At 39.3% G+C, this 21338-nt stretch overlaps 1 protein-coding gene across 1 annotated transcript in view; it reads right to left on the reverse strand.

Moving 5' to 3' along the window:
- mgat4b (alpha-1,3-mannosyl-glycoprotein 4-beta-N-acetylglucosaminyltransferase B) overlaps positions 1–21338 on the reverse strand; it is a 268079-nt gene that overhangs the window by 36379 nt on the left and 210362 nt on the right. Inside the window, exon 9 of the mRNA XM_056769376.1 lies at positions 4859–4989. Within this exon, the coding sequence (XP_056625354.1) occupies positions 4859–4989 (131 nt within the window). The remainder of the gene's footprint in view (positions 1–4858; positions 4990–21338) is intronic.

The raw sequence follows: 21338 nt of genomic DNA on the forward strand, positions 1-21338 counted from the left end.
TACACTTCACAAAACCATTTGCCAATTATACTGGGAGTGACAATCGCTCCAAACCCACAGCCAGATGTTTTCATAACAACCACCAACTATGTTAATCGAATACAAGTATAAAATGTTGGCCAAGCATAAACTAAAATGAACAGCAAATAGGATCAATATAAAACATGTCGTTCCTTGTGACAGTGGAGTTTATTGCATAAGTGGGTAGCGGCAAGGTCAGAGCAGTGTATGTCAGTTCATCTAAATCATATCACAGCTAATACTAATCCAAAAGATGCGCGGAAAATTAGTGCAATAAACTGTGACTGCACAATTCAATCTGTCAATCTGGCACTCTGAGTACATTTTTTTATAATTCAAAGATGACAGTTAAACACATCCAATATTTATATCTGGTTTGAGCAGAAGATACAGTATGTTATGTATTTTTTTTAATAAAAAAATAATATTGCCAAATTAACAGCCTTTAAGAACTACACTACCCATAACGCTGAAGCGGGATCCAATCAGAAAAGCCACTTAATGTGTTCGCAACGCAACTTCACATGAGGTTGAACACACATAAGCTACTGTACGAGCAGTGCTTAACATATAGTAGTCTAATCAATTTTGATTATATGTGAAGAGCATTGTTTAGCACTCTTTCTTTCCACTGATTTTTTCAGAATGCTAGGGTATGGCAACTGCTCCTTTGCCATACACAAACGCAGGCCCTGATCTGTCTGCAACCACCCCAGGGCCAGCAGTGTCTTCTGCTGCATCCCCTGCAGCAGGCGAGAGAGTTGCAGTCCGTCCTTGGAGGAAGAAGCAGAGGAAGGGGTTTCTCACCTCTCCACAAGCACCTGCTGCAGAATCCATGCCACATCCAGAGTTTTCAGGGTCGTCTACAGCTCCATTTCCTGAATCAACCCCAGCACCCAGATCTCTGCTCAAGTCAGCTCCAGTGCCCATATCCTTTCCCAAGCAAGCTCCACTCTCCAAATATCCATCACACTCATCAATGTCCAGTTCCTTGCCTCACTCAGTGTCCATGTTTGTTCCTGGGTCTGTCTCTTCCTTGCGTACCCCCATATCCTATCCTATTACATCATCCCCCGAGTAAACTCCAGTCCGCTCCGTGCAGTGTTTCACCCTTCCTTCTGGACAATTGCCTTCTGCATCACCCCAGTCCAGAAATCCTGCCTTTTCTCAGTCTCCCCCTCCTTGGAGTCCCCTGCTTTACCGTCCTAAAGCCCCACGAACCTCCACTCCCACACTTTCCCGATCCAAGAGTTTGGCACCAGCCGACCCCAATCCTCCGGTACTCTCCTCCTGTCTACTTATATTCAGAAAAACATTTTCTCCTCCACAATCTTTGTTACTTAAGCATTTTCTGCGTGAATGACTCCTATTTACCAGTGACTATATATTATTGAGATACGCAACTTTTACAAAAGAAACAAACGTTCCCTGATGCTCAAAAAGTCAACACCATACATTAAAAATAAGGTGCGAGTAAACTTTTTGCCTGAGTGACCAGCTTAAATTGTTGTTATTTTGTTTAAATACCTTATTTTGTCATTTAGTAATGCCTTCATGAAGGTACAAAATATACATACATGTTTCCAATACAACAAAATAATAACAATTGACACCAAATAACATTTTCGAGGTTATCACCAACCTGACTTTAAATTAATTGTGTTACCTTCTTAAGGATCAGGGAACATTTGTAAAAAAAATAATAGTTGTGTATGATTGGTTTATAAATTGCTGTGTTCTGTTGAACACAAATTATGATATTTTGAAGAATGTAGGAAAGAGAACAATTCTTGGGCACTTCTGACTATACCATTGTAATTTTGTAAGTGGCCAAGAACTGTTTGGTTACAAGCATTCTTCCAAAGATCTTTCTCCGTGTTCATAGGAACAGAGAAATTGATACAGTTTTGGAACTACTCGAGCGTAAGTAAAAAATAACACAATTTCTATTTTTAGGTGAATAGTCCCTTTAATAGTTCAGTTCAGTTTATTTTGTCCCCTTAGGGAAAGTAAGGCTGCAGCAAGATCTCACACACATAATAAGAATAACAGCTGGCATACAAAATATGAATACAAACATATACAAGATTTGTAACTAAGATTTCTTAAGAGCAGCTGGATATATAGAAGTAAAATAAATAAAAAAAATTGCATGGTTAATAAAAGAAAATTTGGACCCTTTTTGATACGAGGGACACAACCCAGCTTACAATTTTTGGTTCCCAGAACGTTCCCCTGACGTTAGGTTTTGGTTCTCCAGGAAAGTTTTCTTTACGTTAATAGAACGTTAGTTTCTGGATCCTATAACATTCTTGGAAACAAAAAACTAACGTAAGTGGAACGTTATCCCAACATTATGGAAACTAGGAACCTAACATTCTATTTCCGTAAAGATAACCAAAAACAAACCTTAAAAAAACGTTCTGCGAACCAGAAACTAATGTTAGGGGAACGTTCCAAGAACGTTAGCAAAAAATATTTTTCTCGGGTCCGTTTGGCCTCATAACACGTCAGTAACAACACTCTCTTACATTGAGGAACAATCAGAAGAAACGCTGTCTGCGTCGAGCTCTCAGCATTCTCAAGGACTCCTCTAACCCCGCTCAAAGAAAGTTTACTCTCCTGCCTTCCGGTAGGCACTTCAGGTGCCTTCGGACAAGAACCAGCAGACTAGGAAACAGCTTTTTTCCCAGAGCTGTTTCATTATTGAACTCTGCCCCCCACTGATTCCAATACCCCTCATAACTTTAACTTCAATGCTGCTATTACATTGTTTACATTGCACTACAGGGCTGCCATTCATGACTGAACTGTACACACCAGTACTTCATGTTATCTGCTCCACCGGACTGTTTACACACACAGCATCATTTGCACTCTATACTGCTCACTTGCACACCAGGAATATTACACTGAATGCTCATTTGCACTAATGGACTACTTACATAACTGCATTAACTCATCTATTGCACCATAACTTCAATAGCTGCATTAACTCATCTACTGCACTGTAAATTCAATAACCCCACTAACTTATCTACTGCACTGTTACTCTATTAACTGCATCTACTCATCTATTGCACTATAACTTCAATAACTGGATTAACTCATCTACTCCACTGTAACCTTAATAACCGCATTAACTCATATACTGCACCGTACCTTTAATAACCGCATTAACTCATCTATTGCACTGCAACATTAAAAGCTAATGTCTATAATTAATGCACACTTAAGTCACTTGCACTATTGTATAGTCTTAATTGTTATCTGTTCATAACCACCTGTACATTAATGTTCACAGTATATAGCCTTCTGTATATATTGTTCATAGTACATAGCGACTGTCATATTTTCATAGAACATTCCCTCTGTAAAGTATTTTCATAGTATATGCCTATTGTGTAGTATTTTTCCTAATATTGTATTCTGTATTTATTCACACTGTATATCCTGCACTTGCTAATTGGACTTCTGGTTAGACCTAAACTACATTTGGTTACACTGTACTTGTATATGTGTAATGACAATAAAGTTGAATCATCTAATCTAATCTAATGAATACATCCTTGCTATGTTTTATCCATTATTTTTTGGATATTATTTGGCAAACAGAAAATAACCAGAAAATAATTTCCTGGTTACAACAAAATAATAACCAAAAAAGAACCATCAGGTAACATTATTTTCTGATTGCAAAAATAATCAAAAGAGAACCATAAGGGAATGTTATTTTCTGGTTATTTTCTGGTTATTTAAAAAAACAGCCTGCAACGTTCTGGGAACATTATTTTCTGGTTGCAAAAAACCCCCTGAAAAGAACGTTTTTTTGGATACCAAAAAAATAACCAAAAGGAACCAAAAAATAATATACGTAATCTGTATGTTTTTGAATAAAAAAATAATAATAATAAACCACAAAACTAATCTTTAAGTGGGTGAGGTAAAACGAAATGAATGTTTATTTTTAAATGGCGGGAGTGCACGGCAGAACAGAGAATGCATGTGCTCGTGCACACACGTACAGTAACAGACAACCACACTAAAGAAATGATTGTATTTTCATTTAGCTTAACTAGTTTATTATTTTCAGCCATTAAAGGGCACATTTAATAATTTAAATTGATCAGTATAACATGTGTTAATGTGATCTTATAATTTCTGTATTGCACCTGTCAATGACGTTTACCAGTTTTGACTATTTTTTCCATTAAAATATAACCAAAAAATTACCATCAGGTAACGTTATTTTCTGGTAGCAAAATAATAATCAAAATGAACCATCAGGGAACGTTATTTTCTGGTTACAAAATAATAACCAAAAGAGAACCATCAGTGAACGTTATTTTCTGATTATTTTCCTCGTTGCGAAATATTAACCAAAAAAGAACCATCAGGGAACGTTATTTTGTGGTTGCAAAATAATAACCAAAAAAGAACCATCAGGGAATGTTATTTTCTGGATATTTTCAGGTTATTTTCTGGCTATTTTCAGGTTATTTAAAAAACACAGCATGCAACGTTCTGGGAATGTTATTTTCTGGTTGCAAAAAATAAAACCTGTAAAGAACATTGTTAGAATGTTATTTTTTGGTTACCAAAAAATAACCAAAAGGGAACCAAAAACTAACATAAACGTGGGCTCTTCACAAAATGAATCCACTTCTACTTTATTTAATCATTTAGACCTCTGAAGACATAGTTATTTACATTTTATTGCATTTCTCTCAATAGGTCCCCCAAAAAACCACACACAGTATCTTTATCAAATGAGCACAAAAAGAAACAATTAAGAATTGATATACTTGCAACTATATCATATATAATTTATTCTTACCGCATCTTTTTCTGGGTTGCACACTTTCACCCACATGATGTGGTCCAGCAGCCAATCAATGGGTTTGTCTTTGTAGAACATTAGAATAAACTCCACAATCAGTGGCAAGTCCAATGATTTAAACATTTTACCTGAAACAAGCAAACCAGATAATAACAATAATAATAAACATCATACATCCACCTATGAAATGTGATTTTAACTAAGTAAGTACTTTAAAAAAAAGTACAAAAAAGTTAAATGTTTCAAAACTGCACAAAGGTGCTTCAACAAATACCTCACCATGTTCAATATAAATCATATTTTTATCTTTAAACAAGAGTATAATTATTGTGATTTGATCTAATTGAAGTTATATTTCACTATGAGAATTTGTCTTGTGATTTCGTCTCACTTAAAATAAATAACTGTACCATACCTATTTCTTCAAAATTCAGTTGTTATATTAGCGATCTGTAATACAGATTCAAGCATTCGCAGAAGAGATGGGTTTTAAGTAGTTTTTATTATTGTTGTGAGAGATGTGATTGCCCGAACAGAGTACGGAAGAATGTTCCACCTGGAAGGAGTTGTGAAGCAGAATGAGCGGGAAAGCTATTTGCTGCCAATTTGAGAAGGCAATACAAGACACCACTGGTTTGCTGAATGAAGGCTTCTTGATGATGTGTTGGAGTGTATGATGGTGTGAAAGTATGCTGGTGCAGATCAAGTGATAGTACTATAGGCAAGCATTAGTGACTTGAAATTGATACATGCTTCAACCGGTAGCCAGTGGAGAGAGATGAAAACAGGGGTGTCACATGAGACCTTTTGGACCGTTGTAAGACGAGGCTTGCTGCTGCGTTCTGAACCAGCTGGAGTGGTTTGATAGCCTTGCAGGAAGACCAGCAAGGAGAGCACTGCAGTAGTCTAACCTTGAGATTAACAGGGCCTGTACTAGGAGTTGTGCCGCATTCTCAGTGAGACAGGGTCTTACCTTTCAAATGTTGAATAAGTCATATCAGCATGACCGTGTTGTCCTTGCAATGTGATGATTGAAGGACAGCTGTTCATCGAATATGACTCCGAGGTTCCTGGCTGTTTTGTAAGGAGTGATTGTGGTATTGCCAGGTTGGATGGTGAGATCGTGTTGCATCATGGGGTGTGCCAGAAACACGAGTAGTTCTGTCTAGGCAGGGTTCCGCTGGAGGTGATGCTTTTTCATCCAAGCTGAGATGTCTTAAAGTCAGGCTGTAATGCAAGCTGCTACAGTGAAGGGTCACAGATGGGATTTTTTAACTGGGGGGACCAAAATGTTGGCAAATGATTTCATCTCATTTAGTTATTTTGCATAATTTGGTCTTTAACTAGTGCTCAAGCAGTCATTATACGTCATTTGGTCATATGGCTTGCACTAAAATTAACTCTGTTAATCCACTATTTGTCATGTTGTCCACGTTTTGCTGTGTTAGCTAAGTGCAAGATTAGCTATAAAAATACATAACAAAACTGATCTGCTACATCTGGGAAAAGTCAACAGGCATAGGATACTTATTTTTTTTTTCTCTTCATTGCCTTGTGTGGCAGTTATGGAGTCCATTTATTTCAGTTCAATAACTCATCAAAATCACCAGCTCAGTTATAAACAAAGACATTTGATCACTATGGTTACTGATACTACAGGCACAATTGAGGCAGCTAATAGTTATTCATAGGACCCCGGGGGCGGGATCAGGAGTCGTAGCAGGCTAGCAGCAGCACACACAAACCGTGTTCCAAAAATGAGCTGCAATCTTCTAAGGTCGCAGACTTAAAAACGAGGACTTTGTCTACAAAGCATACAGCCTCAAAAGTCCAAGAACTGAACTGAAATGAGACGGGCTAGCCTCGAGGAGGATTTTCTAACTGCGTCTCCCTCTTACTGTTGCTTGGTGACAACAGCAGGATACAGCAGTGACGTGTCTGACTTTTTTAAACAAAACGTTTTTTTGTGAATTAAATACTTTTATTTAAGATTTGAATGATTATTCAAAAAAATAAGCCGTTACAGACATGCTGGGAATCTCAGGATAGCCAAAGCAGTGAAGGATAAATTTCTTCGATCCTTAAAACCCTGCGGATATAAGGTCTAATGTACACAGCGGAAACATGGATTATTCCTCAGATTTAGCGATTTTTGTCACCTTTCTAAGGGAGAGTGAGGGGGACGGATCGGAATCTGAGGAGGTCATGTCCCATGTCCCATCTGGGTGCCTGCTACAGTGGTATCGTCTGTGTGAAACGAGATGTAGATCTGAGTGTCGTCAGCATAACAGTGATGTGAGAAGGCGTGTGCCCGTATGTAGGTCCCAAGGATGTCGTGTAGATGGAAAAAAAGCAGCAGTCCAAGCACCGATCCCTGAGGGACCCCAGTGATCATGTGGTGAGCAGTGGAGAGAGACCACCTCCATGAGACCCAGAAGGAACTGCCGGAGAGGTAGTTGAGAGGTATTTGAACCAGTGGAAAGGAGTGCCTGAGATTCCTAAAGATGGCAGGGTTGCTAGCAGAATCTGGTGATTGAAAGTGTCAAACACTGCAGAAAGGTCTAGCAGAATCAGGACTGAGGATTTAGATTCTGCCTTGGCTAGCCGCAGTTCTTCTCTGACCGATAGCAGTGCAGTCATATGGGATAGGAAGGAAGACTCCTGGTTGAAAACTGCCCTTTCAAGTGTTTTTGCAATAAATAGAGAAGAGAAGAGAGACAGGTCTGTAACTGTCGGTAGTAGAGGGGTCCAATGTGGGTTTCTTAAGAAGGGGCGTGATCTGGGACTGTTTGAATGTGGATGGAAAAGTGCAGGTGAGGCGGGAGGTGTTGATCATGTGTGTGAGTACAGGTGTGAGTGTGCTGGATATGGCCTGAAAGAGATGCAAGCAAATTGGGTCAAGGGAACAGGTGGTGGGGTGGCTGGAGAGAAGTCTGGTGACTTCAGTGTCAGTCAGTGGGGCGAAAGAAAACACTAGCAGAGAAAGAGGAGAGTAATGACTGGTAGTCCCTTAGATCAGCCGGATTCTTGGTCTTGCGCCATTTCCTTTCTGCAGCCCTGAGTGTATTCCGTTGTTCATGGAGGATGTGAGACAGCCAAGGGCAGGAGGGGGTGGCACGAGCTGGTCTGGAGGACAGAGAACAAAGGTTATCTAGACAGGATGTAAGTGTTGAGCATAAGGTGTCTGTAGCAGTGTTAGCATCTAGAGATGCAAAATTGGAGGGAAGAGAGGATGTCATTTTAGGAGAGAGGTTGCTAGGGAAGAGAGAGCGAAGGTTCCGTCTGAAATAAACAGGTGGTGGTGTAGGTGTAGTGCATGTAGAAAGGAGCATGTTGAAAGTGATGAAGAAGTGGTCAGATATGTTAAGAGATGTGACTTGAATGTTATCTGTGGTGCAGTTACGGGTGTAGATGAGATCAAGCTGGTTTCCTGATCTGTGACTACCGGCTGTGGTGAGGCATGTGAGGTCAAACGAGGCGGTGAGGGTGTGAAAGTCAGAATCATAGTGTTTCTCCAGGTGGATGTTGATGTCCCCAAAAACTACAAGAGAGCCGACATCCTCCAGGAATGAAGAGAGCAGCACATCTAACCCTTCAATGAAGTTGTGAAGAGGACCTGGGGGGCGATAAACTACATCAATGCTGAGATGAGTGGGAGAAGTGATATTAACAGTGTGATATTCAAATGAATACTTGTTGCATAGGGAAGAAAGTGGTAAACCTTTTTATCAATTTAAAGTCTGTGTAAAGCAATATTAAATATGTGTTTTTAGTTTATCAAATAAAAAATAAGTTAAATAAATACTTGAGTTAAAAAATAAGCAGTATTCTCTGCTCTCAATCGCTGTCGGCACTGAAATCACGAAACTTGTGGGAAAGCTGCTGCCTCATTTGTGGGCATGTAATGGCACCAAAAGTTGGCAAGACAGGAGAATGAAGGCAAGTTTATGGAACACAATGCTCCGGCTGTGTTCCAAGCCCTCATCAATGATGTGCTCCGGGATATGCTTAATCTTTTTATGTTTTATGTCTACCTGGACGACATCCTCATCTTTTAGGCTTCCCCCAAGAACACACAGAGCACGTCAGAAGAGTCATTAAACGCCTCCTGGACAACCACCTGTATGTCAAGCCAGAAAAGTGTGAGTTTCACACCTCTCAAGTGCAGTTCTTGGGATTCATTGTTGAGCCTGGCCGTATTGAGATGGACCCCAAAAAGGTTGAGGCTGATCTGGGATTACTATATACAAAGTGTTCCCTTTCTCCCTGTGTTTTTGTGGTTTACGACCTTTCATGCATTTAAATGTGACCAAATTTCTGTACTAGTGCGTACAGTACGAATCTATAACACTGTACTGACGTTAATATATAATGACTTTATCTGCTTTATCGTCTGCGCAGCGGAGTCAAACAACCTTTCTACCTTTGAACTGGCCGCCCTCTCCTACCTAACTCTTTGTTTGACAGATGTTTTGGTCGTCAATCATTATAACTGTGTTGTCGGTGTTCATGGAGAAATACTCACCGGCGGGAGAGAGAGTCACTGCTGCTATCGGAGCAGCGGTAGCGTTTGTTTGTGGGGGAAAAGCAGAGACTTTGGCAACAATCTTTCTTGATGGTGTCGAACTCGTCTCGCACATATATGGTGCAAATGGAATGGTCCACTCTAATCTATAATGGGGGGTGCATTTGTACAGATTTAATAACGTAAAAAAGTTACAGGGTTATCCCTACTATTTTGATGATTACTTGGAGCTCCACGTGGCTGCTGGCATGGCTTATTGGTCTACCTCTTCCTTTTGGAGGCCCATGCTAGCTAGGGCCCCAGCTGATTGCCTACCTTTGCCTAATGGGTAAATCCGCCCGTTTACGGATTTCCTAGACGAATACATATGAGCCAATGATATCATCACCTCTGCTAATCAGATCCCCAAAAAGTGTGTATACTTAATGATGATTTTAATACAGTATGTATTTTCCTCTAAGCTAAAAATGATTCCCTGACTGAAACCGATAATTTAAACTGATGTTTTTAAAATCCCGCTTCATGGATTTGACCTTTGGGTATGTTTCACATAATACTCAGGTGGATTTCAAACTTAGTGTTAGTTCGGAACGGGGCACATTTCGCATGAAAATCACTGATGTGAAAGCTGTCAAGCGAACCCAGGCGTGCACCTGGCTACCGAACCTGAGACTACCTGAAGGAGGTTGTCTGAGTTTGGTTGCTCTCAAACTGTGGCGCGGTTTGCATGAATATGAAAGCAGCACAGACCCGGGTCCGCACTTCATGCTTTTAATCCGATTACAACGGATATCCTTCAATAAAACACAAATAAGAGATAATAGCGTTGAAGTCAACATTTACTCTGCTACGCATAATAGCAACAAATTAGTAAAAACTAGTGCATTCACATTCAGGCATTTAGCAGATGCTTTTGTCCAAGGCGACTTACAGATAAGGTATAGGAAACAATACAGTGAAGTGATTTGCCAATAGGAGGCAATGTAAAAATATATGGCATCCTCTCCACCTTTGGCACAATTTCGTAAAAGTATAATAATTTCTGCAAAAATACGGAACCGGTAAAAAAGGCTACAAATACAAATTTGAGGGTGTAAACATAAAGTTTAATGGATACAGAATAGAGAAATTTCCCTCATATAGAGTGTGTACTGTGATTATACTGTGTGTTAACTGTAAGTAGTATAAAGCCTAGATGATTCTAGGATGCACAATTACCAGTGCAGCTATGGATATTATCCTGAAATTCTGATTGGTGTGGGGTTTTTACAAGTTGGTGTATTGTTCTGAGAATGTGTTTATAGTTGTCAGAAAATAGTGAATTGTTGCATGAATTGTGTGTTAGCAATAAAAAAAAACTGTATCACTCTGTCTAGTTTGAAATAGAAATACAAGTAAAAATTATTATTGATTTTATTGCTTATAGTACATACACTCTCTTTCAACACAAAGTGTAAAGTGTACTGTATAGTGTTTTTAAAGCACATATTTAAAGAACTAAATTATTGCATACTACTTTTTTCTTTATCTTAACAATTCATATAAGGAGAACACAATTCCTTTGTCCGTTTCAGAGTCAGTGGACATGAAAGAGAGCTCAAGTTTAGTAGTTTGCGCTCTGACTCTCTAGGGTAACATGTTTAAACATGTTTTCTGCATTAGCCTCACAATAATACATAATACACGCAACACAATTCACTATCGTTGCGGTATTGTACCTTATCCAGGGAAATATTGGTATTCTGCAGGCTATTAATTTCCTTCCATTTATAAATAATAGCATTAAATAAGCCTCTTACACCCGTGCATATTACATCTTTGTGGGGAGGGTGGACAAAATGGAGTGGTTTGTTTGATCAAATCCCCCATTATGAAGAGATTTAAAACGAAATGTCCATGTAAGCATTCGGTAACTTTCCATTCAGTTCTGGTGTTTCTGGTTCATGTGCTTCAGCAGTCTTAGGCCAACCCAAAATGCGCTCATTGATTGAGACGCATGGTGATTCCCCAGCCAGTACCGATCAACATCCAACCCCTACTGTGACCTATGGTTTGTCTGTACGTTTCAGAGCCAGTGAGCAACGGATTTTCAAAATAATACTTAAAATAAGTTAAATAATAAAATAATTGTCTGCCTTGATTAAGTAATGCATTAATGTGATAATAACGCATACACTTTCCCAGCCCTAACAAAAAACCATGTTTTCATAACATGGAACATAATCCATGTTATGTTTTCTGTCATGCTCCGTGCACATCTTTGATGATGTAAGATAAAAATGCACCAGAATCAGTGTGGAAACCAAACCAACGCTGCGGGGGCGCCGGTGTTCTGACAATTTATGCTACCTTATCAAATTTTGCTACCTCCATTCAAAACAGGACTGACCTGTCATGAAACTGAAATGAACAGAACCCAAGAGCAGAAAGCTCTTCAACAAAATACATTTATTTTAACATGGACGAAACATAACTCAAAATCACTAGAGGGGCAAAACAAGTACAAAAAACTTTAACATAACAAAACTTGACTTAACATAACTTCGAGACCAGGGGCTACAGGACAAGACAGAGATGAAGACAAACAAACCAGCAAAGGACAGCAAACACAAGGGCATGAAATAGAAGAGGAACAAAAGAGGCAAAACGAGGGCAACAGGTGAAGGGCGTAAACTCATAACGGGATAATGAATAAGGAAACAAGGGGGCAGGGCTAAGACAAAAGACATGGGGCTGTCATGGTCCTGTCAGCCTGAACCAGAAAGACAACTACAAAGAGGACAAGATCATGACATAACGCCAATCTGGAAACGTCCTCAGTCGAGCAGCCAACGTACTAGAACGTTTCTAGTAGGCTACATGTTTGTGGGAGAAAATAGCAGTAGTGTAGTATAGTTATTCTGTTCTCGTGCCAACCGTCTACATACTTAACCTAGATCTTAACCCATGCCTTGCACTGGGTCTCCAAATCCAGAGCCCCGTGTTTTACTACACACTTTGAATTTGGACTATGCATTTTTGTTGTTACGAAGGGCTGTGTTTTAGATTCGATTAGATTAGATTCAATTTTATTGTCATTACACATATACAAGTACAGTGTAACGAAATGTAATTTAGGTCTAACCAGAAGTGATATTAGCAAGTGCAGGATATACAGTGTGAATAAATACAGAATACAATATTAGGAAAATACTATACAGTGGGCATGTACTATGAAAAAAAACTTTACAGAAGGAATGTTCTATGAAAATATGACAGTCGGTATGTACTATGAACAATATACAGTTGAAAGAAAAAGTATGTGAACCCTTTGGGCTTACTTGGATTTCTTCATAAATTGGTCATAAAATGTGTTCTGATCTTCATCTAAGTCACAACAATAGAGATGACTGCAAGAGCACAGTGCAGAATGCTCAATAAGGTGAAGAAGAATCCTAGAGTGTCAGCTAAACACTTACAGAAATCTCTGGCACATGCTAACATTTTTGTTGACAAATCTACAATAAGGAAAACATTAAATAAGAATGGACTTCATGGGAGGACACCAGCACGTTTGAAGTTTGCAAAAGAGCACCTGGATGTTCCACAGCACTACTGGCAAAACATTCTGTGGACAGATGAAACCAAAATTGAGTTGTTTGGAAAGAACACACAACGCTATGTGTGGAGAACAAAAGGCACAGCACACCAACATGAAAACCTCATCCCAACTGTGAAATATGGTGGAGGGGGCATCATGGTTTGGGGCTGCTTTGCTGCCTCAGGCCCTAGACGGATTACTGTCATCGATGGAAAAATGAATTCCAAAGTTTATCAAGACATTTTGCAGGAAAACTTTAGATTAGATTAGATTAGATTCAACTTTATTGTCATTACACATATACAGGTACAGTGTAACGAAATGTAGTTTAGGTCTAACCAGAAGTGCAATTAGCAAGTGCAGGATATACAGTGTGAGTACTGTATATAAACTTAAGACCATCTGTCCGCCAACTGAAGCTTAACAGAGGATGGACGATGCAACAGGACAACGACCCAAAGCATAGAAGTAAATCAACAACAGAATGGCTTCAACAGAAGAAAATACGCCTTCTGGAGTGGCCCAGTCAGAGTCCTGACCTCAACCCGATTGAGATGCTGTGGCATTACCTCAAGAGAGCGATTCACACCAGACATCCCAAGAATATTGCTGAACTGAAACACTTTTGTAAAGAGGAATGGTCCAAAATTTCTCCTGACCATTGTGCAGGTCTGATCTGCAACTATAGGAAACGTTTGGTTGAGGTTATTGCTGCCAAAGGAGGGTCAACCAGTTATTAAACCCAAAGGTTCACATACTTTTTCCACCCTGCACTATGAATGTTTACATGTTGTGTTCAATAAAAACATGAAAACGTATAATGTTTGTGCGGTATTAGTTTAAGCAGACTGTGTTTCTCTATTGTTGTGACTTAGATGAAGATCATAACACATTTTATGACCAATTTATGAAGAAATCCAAGTAAGCCCAAAGGGTTCACATACTTTTTCTTTCAAATGTATACAGAAGGCTATATACTGTGAAAATAAATGTACAGTTGGTTATGAACAGATAACAATTAGACTATACAATAGTGCAAGTGATTTAAGTGTGCATTAATTATAGACATAGCTATTAAAGTTGCAGTGCAATAGATGAGTTAATGCAGTTATTGAAGTTATAGTGCAGTAGACGAGTAGATGCAGTTAATAGAGTTACAGTGCAGTGGATAAGTTAGTGCAGTTATTGAAGTTACAGTGCAGTAGATAAGTTAATGCAGTTATTGAAGTTATAGTGCAGTAGATGAGTAGATGCAGTTACAGTGCAGTAGATAAGTTAGTGCAGTTATTGAAGTTACAGTGCAGTAGATGAGTTAATGCAGTTATGAAAGTAGTCCATTAGTGCAAATGAGCATTCAGTAAATATTCCTGGTGTGCAAGTCAGCAGTATAGAGTGCATATGATGCTATGTGTGTGTAAACAGTCCGGTAGAGCATGAAGTACTGGTGTGACCTCTCCCCCACCGCCGCCACCGGTCTTCGAGATTTCTACGAGGAACCACTTTGCCGCCCTCTGCGAGACGAAATCCAACGCTGTGGTCATCGGAGACTCAATTGTCCGGAACGTACGTGCTTCCTTCAATGAAGGTAAGGTGCGCACTCACTGTTTTCCTGGCGCCCGTGTTCTCGATGTCTCTGCGCAGGTAACAGCGATTGTAAAGGACGATGCAAGAGTGGGAGCCGTAGTTCTGCACGCAGGGGGGTGAATGATGTGAGAATGCGGCAGTCGGAGATCCTGAAGAGGGACTTCAGGAGTCTGGTCGATACTGTTCGCAATGTATCGCCCACGGCGAGGATCATCGTATCAGGGCCGCTTCCTACTTACCGACGAGGGAACGAAAAGTTCAGTAGACTATTTACACTTAATAATTGGTTGATGTCATGGTGTATTGAACAGAAGCTGCTATGTGTAAATAATTTTGATCTGTTCTGGGAGTGACCGAGGCTTTTCCGCCCCGACGGCCTGCACCCCAGCAGCATTGGAGCGGAAATTCTGTCTGATAACATCTCAAAGACCATTTAACCACAGTCTGTGTTGTTCTCACCCACCTGTTAAGAATGTTACTGCTTCCAAATGCATAGAGACTGTGTCTGTCCCCCGAATAATACAACCAAATAATAATTTATTTAAAAGTCAGAGAAAAAAACTTATCATTATTAAACCAAAAGACAATATATTTAATGAGCAAAACCAACGACTAAAGTTTGGGCTACTTAATATTAGATAACTAAATCCAAAGGCAGTTATTGTAAATGATATGATCACAGACAACAGTTTTGATATACTTTGCCTTACTGAAACCTGGCTTAAGCCAAATGATTATTTCGGTCTAATTGAGTATACTCCACCAAGCTACGGTTATATTCATGAGCCACGTCCGGTTGGTCGAGGTGGTGGTGTCGCAACAATCTTTAGAGACTTTCTTACCGTAACTCGGAGAACAATGCATACATTTAAATCATTTGAAATGCTTGCGTTGAACATAACTGTTCCAAGTAAAAGTAAAAAACCATTGGTCTCTCTTACATTGGTTACCGTGTATAGACCCCCTGGGCCTTACACTAATTTTCTGATAGAGTTCGCAGACTTCTTATCGGATCTATTGGTTAACGTCGATAAAGTACTGATTGTTGGAGATTTTAATAACCACGTAGATATTGCTAACGATCCATTGGCTGTGGCGTTTAAAGAACTACTACTCTCTTGTGGTGTAACTCAATACATCAATAGACCTACTCATCGACTTGATCATACTCTAGACTTGATTATATCTCGCGGAGCCGATCTAACCAATATCGATGTTATACCTCAAAGCGACGACGTTTCGGATCACCATTTTTTTATATGTAAACTGCGTACTGCAGAAATCAGTTGCATATCTCGTTATCGACAGGGTAGAACAATCACCTCAACTACTAAAGATAGTTTCGTAAAGAACTTGCCAGATCTGACTCCTCTAATAACCTTTCCAACTGATATAGAATCGCTCGATGACATGACCAGCAACATGGGCACTATTTTCTCTAATACATTAGAAGCGGTCGCACCTCTGAAGTCAAAAAAGATGAATGAAAAGATCAGAGCACCATGGTATAATAACAACACTTGCGCCCTAAAAAGAGAAACGCGTAAACTGGAGTGAAAATGGCAACAAACCCAATTAGAGGTCTTTAAAATTGCATGGTAAGAGAGTGCAAGCTGTTACAAAAAGGCACTCAAAGCAGCAAAAGCCGAGCACTTCCGTAACCTCATAGAAAATAACAAAAACAATCCAAGGTTTTTATTTAGTACTATTGCTAAACTAACAAACAAACAGACTCCACCTGACCTGGGTATTCCGCCGCACCTTGGTAGCAATGAATTCATGAAGTTTTTTCTGAGAAAATGGAAAAAATACGAGACAACTTAGCTAAAACCAAACCTTCAAGTGTGTCGGAAGAATTAGTTTAAACCGTCACCCAAGAAGAAAAGCTAGAGTAAGGGCTGGGCGATTTTTGCGATTTTTGCGATTTTTCCGATAAATTCGAATTTACGTTTTAACACGATTTAATTTTTGTTAAATCGAGACATCGAGATTTAAAAAAAAGTTTATCATGCACATCCAATTAGATACATTGGAAATACTTGTCAATACCACTTGATGGCGCGCCTGATCCACCTGATCGCGTCTCAACCGCTCACTCCGAAATCACTAACGTAGAAGTTAACGGCTAACATCATGGAGACGCCTGGCTCTTCGCATCAGGATGAGCTTGTCTCAAAGAAAGGTAGTAATGTTACTTCAGTGATTTGGAAATGGTTTGGATTTGAGAGGTCAGACGTCAAACAAACTTTGGTCAAATTCAAGATATCTCGAATGTCAGTTGCAACAGGCAGTGGCATAACAACTAATTTGTTTCAGCATTTGCGACAGAGACATCAGGCTGAATGGCTCGAATGCACAAAATTAAGAGATGAAAACAACACAGTCAACCATCAGAAGACGACAGATCCACCTCGGAATGCACAACGGCAGGTTTCATTAACGGCATCATTTTCCAACGGCATTCCATATGATAAAAAGTCACACCGATGGCAAGAAATAACAGATGCTGTGGCATTTCATATCGCAAAGGACATGGTTCTCATGCACACCTTGGAAAAGCAAGGGTTCATAAAGATGCTACACGCCGTTGATCCAAGATACAAGTTACCAAGCCGGAAACATTTTACAGAAACCGCAATTCCCCGAATGTACACCGAAACACACGAAAAAGTGTCGGAACAGCTTTATAACGCATCTTTCTTTTCCACAACGACTGACCTGTGGAGTAGTCGTACTATTCAGCCATACATGAGCCTCACAGTTCATTAAATGATGCAGAATGGAAACTTAAGTTTTGCCTTCAGGCATGTTATTTTCCAGACGATCATACAGGGGAAATAATTGGTCATGGACTTAAAGATGCACTGGCCTCCTGGAAACTTGCAGAGGAACGACATGTGTGCGTGACCACTGATAGTGGAACGAACATGATCAAAGCAATGAATATAAACCAGTGGACCCATCTTCGATGCTTCGGACATCGGCTTCACAATGCAATTGGTAAGATGATTAATAATACAGACAATAAAAAACATTCAATGTTTTCCTGAATAATTAAAATGATTATTTTCTTGAATTACTACATAAATCTTGCCTACTCCATTCAAATAACAACCATGTGTGTGTGTGTTTGTAGAAAAATGCCCTCTTTTATAAAAAATATACTTTTTATAGCTGGCAATAGTATCCCACAATTTGTATCTTACCACCTAATATTTCTTAATCTATTATTTTTTTAAATATGTAGGAGCATTCTCTTCAAAATGTAAAAATTCTTGGTAACTAGAAAAGTGAATTGTTATATTAAATGTGTTTTCTTGCTCTCTATTATAACAGCACACGGTGTGAAAGACCACAGAGTTGACCGTGCAATTGGAGTGTGCAGGAAGGTTGTTAGTGCATTTTCCTTCAGTTGGAAAAAGAGAAAGGATCTTGCATCTACACAGGCTGAGCTCGGCCTACCCACTCATCAACTCATTACAGAGACCCCCACCAGGTGGGGTTCAAGACAAAAGATGATTGAGAGGATTTTAGAGCAGGAGAAGCCATAGCTCTGGTCCTTGGTTCTGACAAAAAAACTCGCCACTTTGTTCCAACGTGGCAAGATATTGAAGTCATGGAGTCCATAAATAAAGCTGTGGGTCCCCTGCAGGAGTTCACGGATGCATTGTCGAGTGAAGCATACGTGAGTGTCTCATATCTCAAACCGGTTCTTCATCTGTTTAACAGTAGCATTCTACAAGCACAAGATGATGACCCAGATTTAACGAAACACATCAAAAGCACAATACTGCAATACCTCAACAGCAAATACAGCGACCCTGACACAGATGAACTCCTCAGAAAAGCTTCTCTGATGGATCCTAGGTTCCGTACCACTTACATAGAACAGAACCTGACAAGTTGGAGGGGATCAAAGAAAAAGTTGTTGAAGAGATGACATCTTTTTTGCCAGACAGAAATCTTGAGACAACATTTCAGATGATCCAGGATGTGGAGCAGGAAGAACTAAGACCAGAAGCTGGGTCCAAGAGGAAGAGAACCTTAGCAAGCTTTTTTAAGGAAACGGCACCACAACCACAACTTACCATTCAATCAGAAGAAGACAAAGTTAAAGCTGAACTGACAGCTTTTTTGATGCCTCCTGATGTAGATCCAGATGCAGACCCACTTCAATGGTGGGAGGAGCATGAGGCAAACTACCCCAAGCTCAGCAAACTTGCTAAAAAATACCTCTGTATTCCCGCAACAAATGTGCCTTCTGAGCAGGTGTTCAGTGTCAGTGGGAACGTTGTGACCTGTTCTAGAGCATGTTTGAAGCCTGAAATGGTTGACAAACTGGTCTTTCTGTCAAGAAATCTGCAGTAAATCATGTTTTCAGTTTTCATGATGATGCAAAAAGTGCTGGTCTTTGTTAATTTTGTTGTTTGATTCACAAACTACTTCGTGCCTTTTACTAATTTTTTTATTTGCTCGACTTTAACAGTCTTTAACATCTCTGTATTGGTTAAGATGTGACATTTTCTCACCTGTTATGTTTAGAATTGGTTTTATTGAAATTAAACTATATTTGCTTTTATTATTCAATCATATATTTTGCAAAGTTGTACTTCTACACCTTCTTGACCACTGTAAAGTACACTGAAAAAACAACTAGGCACAATACAGAAATGTTTTAAAATACAAAAACTTTCTTTATTTATGTTTTTTTTCTAAATTATTAATAAAAAGAATGTTATTTCAGTACTCTATTGTTGTAGTTATGTTTTAAGTTGACTAGTTAAGCAAAAACGAAAAAATCGAAATAGAAATCGTGAATCGGTCAAATGTTCTGAAAAAATCTAGATTAGATTTCTTTGCAAAATCGCCCAGCCCTAGCTAGAGTGTTTTTCTCCTATAAATCAGGAAGATTTAATTAAAATTATTGAAAACATCCAAACCGACAACATGCTTATTAGACCCCATTCCGACTACTTTATTAAAAGAGTTACTACCTGTTGCAATTGAGCCCATTTATAACATTATCAACTCGTCAATTAATCTAGGCCATGTCCCAGGACCCTTTAAACTGGCTGTAATTAAGCCTCTTATCAAAAAATCTAACTTAGACCACAATGAACTTGGAAACTATAGACCGATTTCAAATCTCCCGTAGTTCTCTAAAATACTAGAAAAAGTAGTTTCAACTCAACTGTATACCTTCCTACAAAATAATGACATGCACGAAAAGTTTCAGTCCGGCTTTAGACCGCATCATAGAACTGAAACTGCGCTCGTTAGAATTACAAATGACCTTCTTATTGCATCAGATAAAGGTAACATCTCACTCTTAGTCCTGCTTGACCTTATTGCTGCTTTCGATACTGTAGACCATAAAATACTATTAGATCGTTTACACAATTATACCGGTATTCAGGGACAGGCACTAGAATGGTTCAGATCTTACTTAACAGACAGATATCAATATGTCCATTTAAATGTGAAATCGTCAAATCTTACGCAAGTAAAATATGGATTACCTCAGGGATCGGTTTTAGGACCCTTGCTTTTCTCCATATACATGCTGCCCCTCGGCAACATTTTTAGCAAACATGGAATTAGCTTCCACTATTAGGCAGATGATACTCAGCTATATATCTCATCAAGACCAGATGATTCCTTTAAGCTATCCAAACTGGCAGAGTGCATCGAAGACATAAAACATTTTATGACTAGTAATTTCCTCCTTTTAAACTCTAGCAATACAGAAATATTACTTATAGCACCAACTTCACGTAAACAGAATATCTCCGACTACAACCTGCTAATTGAAAGCTGCACTGTTACTCCAACAAATACAGTTATATTAGACGGCAACCTGTCATTTAAAAATCACATCTCAAATATCACAAAAACAGCCTTCTTCCACCTTAGAAATGTTGCCAAATTACGAAATGTTTTATGTGTTGCTGACGCAGAAAAGCTTATTCATGCATTTGTGACCTCACGACTTGACTATTGTAATGCTCTACTTAGTGGTTGTCCTGTATCATCGATAAACAAACTGCAGTTAGTTCAAACGGTGCTGCCAGAGTTCTTACTAGGTCAAGAAAATACAATCACATAACCCCAGTTTTATCATCGCTTCACTGGCTACCCATTAAGTATCGTATTGATTTTAAAATACTTTTAATTAATTACAAAGCCCTGAACGGTTTAGCACCTACTTACTTAACCGAGCTTTTATCACGTTACAACCCATCACGCTCTCTAAGATCTCAAAATTTAGGACTTTTGACAACACCTAGAATAACAAAATCCACCAAAGAGGGACGAGCTTTCTCATACGTAGCACCTAAACTCTGGAATAGGGTACTGATACTATTCGAGGGTCAGACACACTCTCCCAATTTAAATCTAGATTAAAGACACATCTTTTCAGCCAAGCTTTGCCCATCCCGAGGTAGGAAGAAGTTCCACCATGTCCAGACGACCGACAGATGCCCATCCCCAATTTGAGATTACGCCAGCTACAGCTGCAGACTGACTGACCATCCCAGCTCCATCTAAGGCAATTCCACCACAAGCCAAGAGAAATATGACCATCGGACCATCCAAGCTCAGACCACTACATCCCCAACCAAGAGCAAAGACGGACTATTTGTCCTATTAATGCTGAAGTTACAATATTTGGTATTAAATGCTAAAACTTAAATCAGATGTCAGCAGTTTGAGTGCAGCTATGACACATCAGAGGGGATCTGGCCCTCCCGGCTGAGCCTGGTTCAATCATGGAAGTTTGGGTTCCT

Source organism: Triplophysa dalaica, chromosome 16 (assembly GCF_015846415.1).
Source record: "Triplophysa dalaica isolate WHDGS20190420 chromosome 16, ASM1584641v1, whole genome shotgun sequence".
Taxonomy (NCBI): Eukaryota; Metazoa; Chordata; class Actinopteri; order Cypriniformes; family Nemacheilidae; genus Triplophysa; species Triplophysa dalaica.